The sequence below is a fragment of the Stegostoma tigrinum genome, chromosome 29 (genome assembly GCF_030684315.1).
Source record: "Stegostoma tigrinum isolate sSteTig4 chromosome 29, sSteTig4.hap1, whole genome shotgun sequence".
Lineage (NCBI taxonomy): Eukaryota > Metazoa > Chordata > Chondrichthyes > Orectolobiformes > Stegostomatidae > Stegostoma > Stegostoma tigrinum.
The window spans coordinates 38,035,746-38,046,964 of NC_081382.1; the positions used below are offsets into that span (position 1 = coordinate 38,035,746).

The 11,219-nt window shown below is 46.1% G+C and overlaps 1 protein-coding gene across 1 annotated transcript in view; it reads right to left on the reverse strand.

The window, feature by feature from the left end:
- ubac1 (UBA domain containing 1) overlaps positions 1-5,724 on the reverse strand; it is a 30,165-nt gene extending 24,441 nt beyond the window's left edge. The window contains exon 1 of the mRNA XM_048559127.2: positions 5,469-5,724. Within this exon, the coding sequence (XP_048415084.1) occupies positions 5,469-5,606 (138 nt within the window). The 5' untranslated portion in view covers positions 5,607-5,724. The remainder of the gene's footprint in view (positions 1-5,468) is intronic.
- Positions 5,725-11,219: the final 5,495 nt, after the last annotated feature.

Genomic DNA, 11,219 nt, shown 5'->3' on the forward strand with positions numbered 1-11,219 from the left:
AAGGATGAACTCACTAACTCCTGCAATACATAAAATACTCCTAAACTGCCCGTCCAAAATCAAGAGTTAGCGTACAAGATTTCAATACTATTCTATCTCACAGCAAAGCTACGATGTGTAAAGCAAATGACTGAAGATGGCGTAAGACAACCCATGACAGATTTCCTGCCTGTAGCAACTACAAGAAAACAGCAGCAAGAGGGCGTGGATCTCACTGCCTGTTGGGCCAGAGAATGCAGAATCTTTGTGTGCTATTCAACCTCATGCACCCTTCAGTAAAACCTGCTTCATTGCTAATGTAAATTTCTTATAGCACTGCCAAAACACTAACACCATCGGCTGCATTACAGATTCAACCTCTTCAACACCCTGCCTTTAATTTCTATTAATAAAGATAGAAGCTTCTGCTGACACAGCCTCACACCCAAAGTATCCTGTTCTCTCCAAGATCTAATCTGACCCAGGGACTCGACAGCCAAATCTGTTCCCACATTTTCAAAGTCATAATGACCTTTTTCAGCTTTGTGTCCTCCAGCATCGATGCCTCCTCAGCCATTAAGCTTCTCTCATCCCTCTACCTCTTATTTTAACCAACCCTTGAACTAAATGCTCAGATACTTCAAACCTGTTTTCCCTCTGTTAATGTTTTTCCTAACTGTAAAAGTGAATTGTGATTTTTTTTCCTTTATTTTTGTTGTTGGATGTGGGTATTGCTGGCAAGGCCAGCACTTGCTGACAACCCATGCGTGCTTTTGAAGTGCAGCTAAGAATCAACCAGATCACTATGGGTCTGGAGTCACATATCAGCAAAAACAGATAAGAATGGCAAATTTCCTTCCCTAAAAAGGAAGAGGTAAAGTAGATGGACCTGTAAAGCATTTGATTATAGCTGCCATGGTTGTCATTATCAGGTCTAGCTTTAAGATTCCGCTTGTAAATGTAAATTTCACTTATTTCCTGTTTGCGCTCATTTCACTCTGTGCTAATCGCCAATCATTTTTACTTCGTGTTAGCAACCCTGAATTATTGCCGCGCTTAAGGTGACCTGGAGTTAACTATATTTAGTTTTAAGGATGCACTAATCCAACAGACATTTAAGATACATTTGTTGATAGGTGACAATGACAGTTGCAGCTCTCTGCTGCTACTTACAGGTCCTGCTTAGTCTTTCACTTACTAAGCCTGTTATACATTTGCCTCAGCTACTGACTAAAACTCAGGTAAAGTTCCTACATAGGCTTACCAAAATTCACTAGCAGGCAATTTGACTGTGAAGGGCTATATAGTGGAGCCCGAGCATGTTTTCACACATGCATTTAATACACATATTCTCACAAACTCATCACACCCACCAGAACTCCAAAGTTGTCTGGATAACTATTAAGGATCAGGTTGATCATTCTCGGTTGAAGCCTAGAATATGGAGACCAATCACTGCATGCCTCAGGACAGGACCAGGCAGAAGATTTTTCTCCTACAAAGGTTTAGTTACACACGTAGCAATAAGTTTATCTGTTGCACTCTCCGATCCTAAGACCTTCCAAATCAATTTTTGGACAATGCACATTGCGGTAAATGACAGAAATGCACATATGCAGAGATAATTTATATTTTTTTCATGTGGAACACTCCTCTGGGCTGTGAGGTATGTCAACTGCAGAGTACAAGAAAGTTACCAGGCTTCCAAATTGTAACCTCTACTGAAGTGCTCTTCGTGTTTTGACAAAAAGCTTAACTATTAGATGAAAACAAAATCAATAGATAAATCCTTGATATTCACACAATGTACTTAAAACATCATATTTCACCCAACAGGAACTTGTTGAATATCTGATTAACAAGGTTATAGCTTTGAAATGCATTGATATTTCTAACACCTGTTAGCACAGTGTGCACACTTACATATGACATTCATTATGTAATAGGAAAATAAAACAAAATTAAAATCATACAATTAATTTTCAGAAGTTAAAAGATGGCATTCCAAATTTTCTCTGCCCTAATCCAGAAATCACTGGAAGCATGGATGAAAAGAAAACTGTTGGGAATAGTTACTCAGTAATTGAATAGCAAAAAAAAGCAAGCAACACACTGAAAATAATTTAGCCTCTGGATCTTATCTATCCTTGAAGGATGACATGAAGTTATCTGAAGCTACAAGTTTTATGATGACAAGCATAGATTTTAATATAAATTTTATCTCACAGCTTGTGACATATGGGTGTCAGTTATTTGAGCAAAGGGGTTTTCGTTTTTAAAAAAGTAAGGTCAGAGTGGCCATCTGGAAGTGACATGATACAATATATATCAAAGTGCAGGTGCCTAAAAATGCCTGCAGTGTTAATGGAAAATGTTTATACTGTGACAGTTACAACAGGTAGAGTCAACATGTAGGCTATTGATTCTATTTTCCATTCAGAAGATTTTTTTAAAATTCAGTTTAGCAGCAAGTTGTTCAGTTCAGTTCAGAAGGCACCAGCATTGAGTTTAGAACTAAACTTAATTCCTCTCCTAGAAAGACTTGGGGCAGTTCATGAAAACCAAAAGAATTGCAGATGCTGTAAATCAGGAACAAAAACAGAAGTTGCTAGAAATGCTCAGCAGGTCTGGCAGCATCTACGAAGAAAAAAAATCAGTGTTAACATTTCAGGTCCGGTGACCCTTCCTCAGAACTGGAGGAAGGGTCACTGGACCCGAAATGTAAACTGATTTTTTTTAATCTTCACAGATGCTGTCAGACCTGAGGAGTATTTCCAGCAACTTCTGTTTTTGTTGATGTTGTTGTTGTTGCAGGGCAGTTCATGGAATACATCACTGCAATAGAAGATTTTAGTTTGTGAAATTTCCAAACCAGGGGAGCATGGTTAGAAATCTATCGGTTATTAGTACCAAGACAGCTTAGGCTGTTAGGCTAATGAAAAGAATTCACATCAGCAGATGAGGAAAAGAGTCACTGAATTGTTTCCCAGTCAGCCAAGTAGAGCCCTAGAGAGTTGTGAAATGAAATGTAAATTTTCTAGGCTTCAGTCACTGAAATAGGCAGGCGTCAAGAAACAGTTTGAACCATTGTGTTAAGGGGTCATTCTAATTAATCATTCAATAATCTAGTTAGATTATTCTAAACATTCTTCTACATTGAAACGCAGCTTGTCAGTTATTTTGTTTCATTTGTGTAATAAGTGTTTATTGTTAAAGACACTCTGCAACCTCGTGAACAATGACTATCATAATGAGCTAAATAAATAAAAACCAAGTCAGATTTTACTATCAAGTCATTTCACTTCAATTGTAACCTTGAGTTTGCCTGGTAATCTTTTTCAGACTACATTGCTTATATTATATAATACTATACTATATTATAATGAATATAATAACAAATTATACATTATTATAATGAATTTACATTAGAATAACCAAATTCATAACCAAGGCAGTTCAAACAAATCAGAAACAAAATAGAAGTTGCTTGGAAAGCTCAGCAGGTCTGGCAGAATCTGTGAAGGGAAATCAAGAGTTAACATTTCAGGCTCGGTGACACTTAGAACAGATCAGAATTTAAAAATTTTTCTTGGGTAAACCTAGGATAATTTTAGTTTGCACTTCAGTTTAGGAAAAAAGTGAGCATCCATTTTTAAAGCATCTTTAATATCCTCAATAAAATCCCAAAGAACCGCGGATAATGGAAAACAGAAACAAAAACAAAAACTGCTGGAAAAGCACAGATCTGTGTTCTGAAGAAGGGTCACTGGACCCTAAGCATTAGCTCTGATTTCTCGCCACAGATGCTGCCAGGCCCATTGAGCTTTTCCTGCAATTCTGTTTAATGTCGTCAAGATGTCCCAAACCACTTCACAGACAGAGAATAATATCTGAAGTTGTAATCACTGTTGTCATTGCAAACAAGCTCAGAAGATAGTGTTCACTAAAAATTGGAAACAAAAGGAAAAAATAATGTAGGAAATAAACAGCAGGTCAGGCATAATGTGCATTGAGAACCAGATTTCAGGGCGTGACTTTCTATTGGATGTGGGGAAGCCCTACAGATCAGGCAAGTGCTACACTCTATCAAGACCAAACAGAAAACAAAACTACATCTGAAGCAGCTACACTGGGTACTCACATGAAAACTTAGCTACAAAGACTCATGAATCATCTCTCCATGCTTGCAGCTTGTTCTCCCAAACTATAAATATCAAGAAAACGATCATCATGGAACAGGGGGGGGGGGGGGGGGGGAGAGGGGGGGGGGGGGGGAGGGGGGAGGGGGGGGGAGAGGGGGGGGCGGGGGGGGGGGAGAGGGGGGTGGGGGGCGGGGGGGAGAGGGGGGGCGTTTGGGGGCGGCGAGGGGGGGGCGGCGAGGGGGGGGCGGCGAGGGGGGGCGGCGAGGGGGGCGGCAGAGGGGGGGGCGGCAGAGGGGGGGGGAAGAGGGGGGGGGGAAGAGGGGGGGGGAAGAGGGGGGGGGAAGAGGGGGGGGGAAGAGGGGGGGGAGAAGAGGGGGGGGAGAAGAGGGGGGGAGAAGAGGGGGGGGAGAAGAGGGGGGGGGAGAAGAGGGGGGGAGAAGAGGGGGGGAGAAGAGGGGGGAGAAGAGGGGGGGGGAGGGGGGGGGGGGAGGGGGGGCGTGGGGGGGGGAGGGGGGCGTGGGGGGGGAGGGGGGCGTGGGGGGGGGGAGGGGGGGCGTTTGGGGGCGAGGGGGGGGCGAGGGGGGGGGGGCGAGGGGGGGGGGCGAGGGGGGGGGGGCGAGGGGGGGGGGCGAGGGGGGGGGGGCGAGGGGGGGGGGGGGCGAGGGGGGGGGGCGAGGGGGGGGGGCGAGGGGGGGGGGCGAGGGGGGGGGGGGCGAGGGGGGGGGGGGGGGCGAGGGGGGGGGGAAGAGGGGGGGGGGAAGAGGGGGGGGGGAAGAGGGGGGGGGAAGAGGGGGGGGGAAGAGGGGGGGGGAAGAGGGGGGGGGAAGAGGGGGGGGGGAAGAGGGGGCGAGGGGGGGGGGAAAGAGGGGGCGTGGGGGGGGAGAGGGGGGGGGGGGGGGCGTGGGGGGGGGAGAGGGGGGGGGGTGGGGGGGGGGGGGGGGGGGGAGGGGGGCGTGGAGGGGGGGAGGGGGAGGGGGGGGTGGGGGGGGGGAGGGGGGGGCGGGGGTGGGGGGGGGGGGGGTGGGGGGGGGGAGGGGGGGCGTGGGGGGGGGAGGGGGGGCGTGGGGGGGGGAGGGGGGGCGTGGGGGGGGGGGGGGGGGGCGTGGGGGGGGGGGGGGGGGTGGGGGGGGGGGAGGAGGGGGGGGGGAGGGGGGGGGAGGGGGGGGGTGGGGGGGGGGGGGGGGGGCGTGGGGTGAACAGAAGTGAAGACTTGAGGGAGAGAGAAAGAAGAAGTGAAAGACTGAGGAAAGGGGGAGGGGAATGAAAATCATGCAGGTGGGGGGTTTGCGAAGAGACAGGGATCCCCGGGGCTCCCAGCCGTCCCCGGGCCCCGGGGCCTGCCCTTACATGCTTCAAGCAGCGCTCCTTGAGGCTCTCGACACTGGTCTCCTCGGTCACCTCCTCCAGCCACTCGGTGCCCTCCATGGTGCAGATGTGGAGCCTCAGCACCTTACCGGCGAAGATCTTCTCCTCCTGCACAAACATGGCCTCCTCTCAACTCCAAGTCACGGCCTACTCCTGTCGCCGGTGATCATTGCAGTCGGTATGTCCGCCGACCCCGGCCTCCCGCTGCCGCCTCCACCTTCACAAACCAGTGCGACCTCTCACCTCCCACCCCCTCCCTGCGGGGTCAACCGACAGCGCGTGCGCGCACTTTGCAATGCATCCTGGATGTTGTAGTTCTCTACCCCCCCCCATCACTTGCTGAAGAGCAAGGAAGACTTAGCGTTCAGGTACACCCATACAGGACCTACCACAAATGCTTTACAGCCGATTAAATACAGCTTTTTAAAGCACAGTCCCTGGTGTCACAGAGGAAACGCAGCAATCAAATTGCACATAATGAGCTCCCACAAAGTAAATTCATCATAATCTTACTGGATCACATGGGCTACTCTCTTACTGGATAGAGATAACTGGTGATGGGTTAACATACTTTTCAGACACAGAGAGAGTTTGAGAAGGAGAGTTGTTTGCATTAACCTCAGTCAATGCAGGACTTGAACCTCCCACACTCTTGATATTGTTAACTAGCCATCCAGTCAACTGAGCTAATCAAATCCACTCCCACAATGTAACCTTCAAACAGGATCACAAGAAAATCTGGTTATTATGGTGCATGCTTTCTTGTGATATTATTTGAAGGTTACATGTTCACCAGGACACCAGGGATAATAACACTTTGAAATTGTGCCTTTGGGATCTTTCAGGCAAGTGGGCAAATCAAGATTTGGTTTTAACCTCTCACCCAACAAATAGCAGCTCCAACTTTATAATATTCCTACAGTTCTACGCTGGAACATCAGTCTATATTTTTGTGCAGGACTCCTAGAGTGGGACTTGGATCTCCCACCTCGTGCCTCAGAGACGCGAACTGTGGCTGACCCAGCTGTTCCAAAAACAGATAATAATATGCGTGAATGAATTGCCCAAATCCCATGAACAAAGTGTTTAATAAAATGTGTGAACATCAGCAGATTTAGCATCATCTGTGAAGAAAAAATTAGAGTTAACGTTTCAGGTCTGGTGACCCTTTCTCAGAAGGATTTTTTCTTCACAGTTGCTGCCAGACCTGCTGAGCATTTCCAGCAACTTTTGTTTATGTTCCTAATTTAAAGCATCCGCAGCTCTTTCAGTTTTTATATGAGTGAACATTATTGGCAAGGCCAACATCTATAGTTCATCTTGGATTGCCCTTCTAAAGATGGTGGAATTTGAACTTGTTGTAAGATCATCAATCCAGCGTCACTAGAGAAATGAATTCCACGAACCCTGCTCGTTCCCCACAACTCTGTGATCCCTTCCCTTTCAAACTTATGCAATTTCCTTTAAAAGTTATTTTTGGAATTTTTTCCACTGTCCTCTCAAACTGTGCCTTCCAGTTTCCAATTTTAGACTCAATGCGTGGAACTGGAGATCTCACCTGTGTTTGCTGTCATGACCAAGAGGAACTATTATTTTTTCTTATTTATTTCAGCCTGCCAAAGTTTTCTAGGTTAAATGACTTCCTTTAATGTGGCTGTGCATCTTTGTAATAGTTTGCCACGTAGCTTGCTGCAGATCAAGAAGGCAGCTGATTGCCATGTCAATTAAGGATAGGCAATAAATGCTGGCCTAGCCAGAGACAGCCATGTGCCATGACTGAATTGAAAATAAAATACAGCACTTTAGGAATGAAATCACTGTTATACTGTAACAAATGCAGCTGCCAATTTGCACACAGCAAGCTCCCACAAAAAAAAACGAAATAAGTGATTGGATCATCTGTTCTAGATGGCAATTGAAGAATAAGTGCTGATGAGGAAGGAAGCCCTGACATTCATGACAGTGTCAGAGGACCTTTAATCTCCAGCTCAGAGTGAAAAAGGTTCACTGCCAATGCAGCAATACACCGTAAGTCAAGGTTACTTTCTCGCATTTCCGGAACGGGATTTGAATCTGTACGCTTTTGTTTTAAGGAAGTAAAGTGGGAGGCATTAGCCTAGTGGTATTATCACTGGACTGTTAATCCAGAGACCCAGATAATATTATGGTGACCTGCATTTGAATCCAACCCCACCACCAAAGACATTTTTCCCTCCCTACCCTTATGTGCTTTCTGGAGGGACCACTCTCTCCGTGACTCCCTTGTCCGTTCCACACTCCCCTCCAGCCCCACCACCCTCAGCACTTTTTCCTGAAACTGAAGCAAGTGCTACACCCGCCCCTATACCTCCCCCCTCACCCCGATGCCAGGCCCTAGGAAGACTTTTCACATCAAACAGATATTCACCTGCACATCTGTCAATGTGGTATACTGCATTCGCTGTACCTGTTGTGGCCTCCTCTACGTCGGGGAAACCAAACGGAGACTTGGGGACCACTTTGCAGAACACATATGCTGTGTTCGCAACAAGCAACTACACCTCCCAGTTGCAAACCATTTCAATTCCCCCCCATAACTCCTTGGACAACATGCCCATCCTGGGCCTCCTGCATTGCCACAATGACGCCACCCGAAAGATGCAGAAACAGCATCTCATATTTCGCTTGGGACCCCTGCAGCCCAACGATATCAATGTGGACTTCACAAGCTTCAAAATCTCCCCTCCCCTGACGACATGCAAAAACCAGCCCAGCTAGTCCCCACCTCCCTAACCATTTCTCCCACCTGAAGCCCCACTCCGATTCCCTACCTCCCTAACCTCACCCTGTCCCCCCTGACGTGTCCATCCTCCCTGGACTGACCCCCCCCCCCCACCTACATTCACCTTCACTGGCTCTAACCCCACCTCTTTGACCTGTCTGTCTCCTCTCACCCTATCTTCTCCTTTATCCATCTTCTATCTGCCTCCCCTGTCTCCCTATTTATTTCATAATCCCCTTCTCCTCGCCCATTTCTGAAGAAGGGTCCCGACCCGAAATGCCAAGCTTTCCTGCTGCTCCGATGCTGCTTGGCCTGTCGTGTTCATCCAGCCTCACACCGTGTTATGGCAGATGGTGGAATTTGGATTCAATGAAAACAGCTGGAATTAATAATCTAATGATGACCATGAATCTATTGCCAATTGTTGGGTAAACCCATCTGGTTCACTAATGTCCTTTAGGGAAATATAAGTTAGTTACTGGAGAGAAAAATACATCGGAAAATATAGACCAATGAAAACTCAGATACAGTAGGATCTCACAATGATGAGGATTTAGATTTTTCACCTCTCACGAACGGAGAATCTAAATGTTTTTCACGTGTATAGATTAGTTTCATTATTCTGAGTTAACTACTATAAAACACGTGGAACCTGGTTAAACGTGAAAGCTGTAAGACATAAATCTCCAGTTTGCAAATCCCTTCCTGACCTGCAGGTGTCAATCTTTCCTCATGCTTTCACTACAGTTAGGCAAAACAGTTTTTGCTTTCTTTTTTCTGAGAAAAGTCACTGTGAGGCATTTAGTTAGAATACAAAAATAAGCAGGCGCAAAACAAGAAAAAGTAACACTGAAGGCAGAAGGACTGGAAAAAACATTCACACTCGGTCACTAGTGCACCATGGCTGCCGTGGGTACCATCTAAGGGATACACTACAAAGGTTTGCCAAGGTATCTCTACATGCTTCAACATCCTCCATATGGAAGCGCAAGGGCATTAGGTAGATTAGATTCCATACAGTGCGGAAACAGGCCCTTTGGCCCAACAAGTCCACACTGCCCCTTGATAGATCTCATCCCCTTATAACCCTGAACACTATGGGCAATTTAATCCACCTAGCCTGCACATCTTTCGACAGTGGGAGAAAAGTGGAGCACCTGGAGGAAACCCACGCAGACGCAGGGAGAATGTGCAAACTCCACACAGACAGTTGCCTGAGGCTGGAATTGAACCTGGCGCAGTGAGGCTGCGGTGCTAACCACTGAGCCACCGTGCCACCCCATGTGAGCTGGGAGATGGACATGTGAGATGGGAGCACTTCTAAGTTCACCATCGAGCTATACATCTTTATGACATGGAACAATATCACTGTATTCCTTCATTGTCGCTGGGGAACTAACAGGAGCACATTTTCCACACACTATTGTGAGTATCCTTAGCACCACTCTGACTGCAGTGGTTCAAGAGGCTAACTCATCACCACCTTCTTGAGAGCGGTTAGAGTTGGGCTATAAATACTGGTCTTGTCAGTGAAATTGGCATGAACATAACGAACAAAATAAGTCAGAAATTTTTATCTGTCACAACTGCACCAGGCATGTCTGCAGAACGACCCACAAACAAGTTTGTATACTTCATTTTGCACCCTAAAGTTTCTTAAGTGCTCTGAGTTTAAAAAGAGTAGCAAAGATTTAGTCGAGAACAATATCAAAGTTTAGTAAAAACCCAAAGAACTGCGGATGCTGTAAATCAGGAACACAAACAAAATTGCTGGAGAGGCTCAGCAGGGTCTGGCAGCATCTGTGGAGGAGAAAACAGAGTTAAAGTTTCGGGTCCGGTGACCCGTCCTCAGATTTCAAGTTCTGAGGAAGGGTCACTGGACCCCAAACGTTGTCAAAGTTTAGTACTCAGATATTACAAAAGTTAAAGAAAAAGTGATACAGTTACTTGCTAAAATACAGATACAAAGACTAAAAGTAGGCAGTTTTAAGAAGACAGAAGAAACTAAGATTAATTATTGAAGGCTTGGCTTGTTTGAAGACTTTTGTTTCTGAGGTAATTCTTGTAAGAATTCTTGTAAGTGTTCTGTTAAAGAGACGTCTTGAGCCAATGTTGTACAGATCAGAACTGCTATCCCAAAACTGCTTCCATATTGGGTAACAGACCAATCAACTTTTTTTTACTTGAGCTATTTAACTTGGAACTGTCGGAGCCATCAGTTTGGATTGGTCTCATTGTCATCAAAGTGTCATGCCACAAAAAGAGGATGTTTGACCGCCTTGCATTGCCCACACCAGGTCACAATAAGTTAGGATGAGCTATTCACAACTCCATGAAGTGCTTTATCTGGGAATTTCTACTTGCGCTAGGAATTATTAATTGAATTGCAGAAGAGCCTATGTTGATTTTTATTTCTGTGGTAAGTACAGTCTAGTGCCAATAGCAGCTGAAGCTACAAGGATTTTCAAGTGACTTCTGGGACACATTTTGTGGGATTATGTGTCCATTTTAAAGATGCATTAGCCTTCCTTGCAAATTATGTAACATTATAATTCCACAACCGTTGTGCTAACACAAGTGACTCATGCAAAATAGGTTCTTCCAATGATATTACAAAGGCAAAGAAAACATGGAAACTGAGGGCACTGCTGATTTTTCTTTCTTTATTCATTTATGGGATGAGGGTGTTTCTAGCCAGGCAGCATTTATTGCCCAGAGGGCAGTTAAGAGTCAACCACATTGCTGTGGGTCTGGAGTCAAATGTAGGCCAGACCAGGTAAGGAAGGCAGTTTGCTTCCCCAAAGGACTATAAGGATAACAAATAGGGTCATAAAGCATGGATTCAGTGGGATCCCAGTCTTTGTGCTGTAATTGTTCTGAAAGTGGACTAACTGAGGAAGTCAAATGCCAAACAAGATTGAGCTCAACTTGCAAGCTTATCTCAACAGTTACATCTCAGAATGTTACGGATA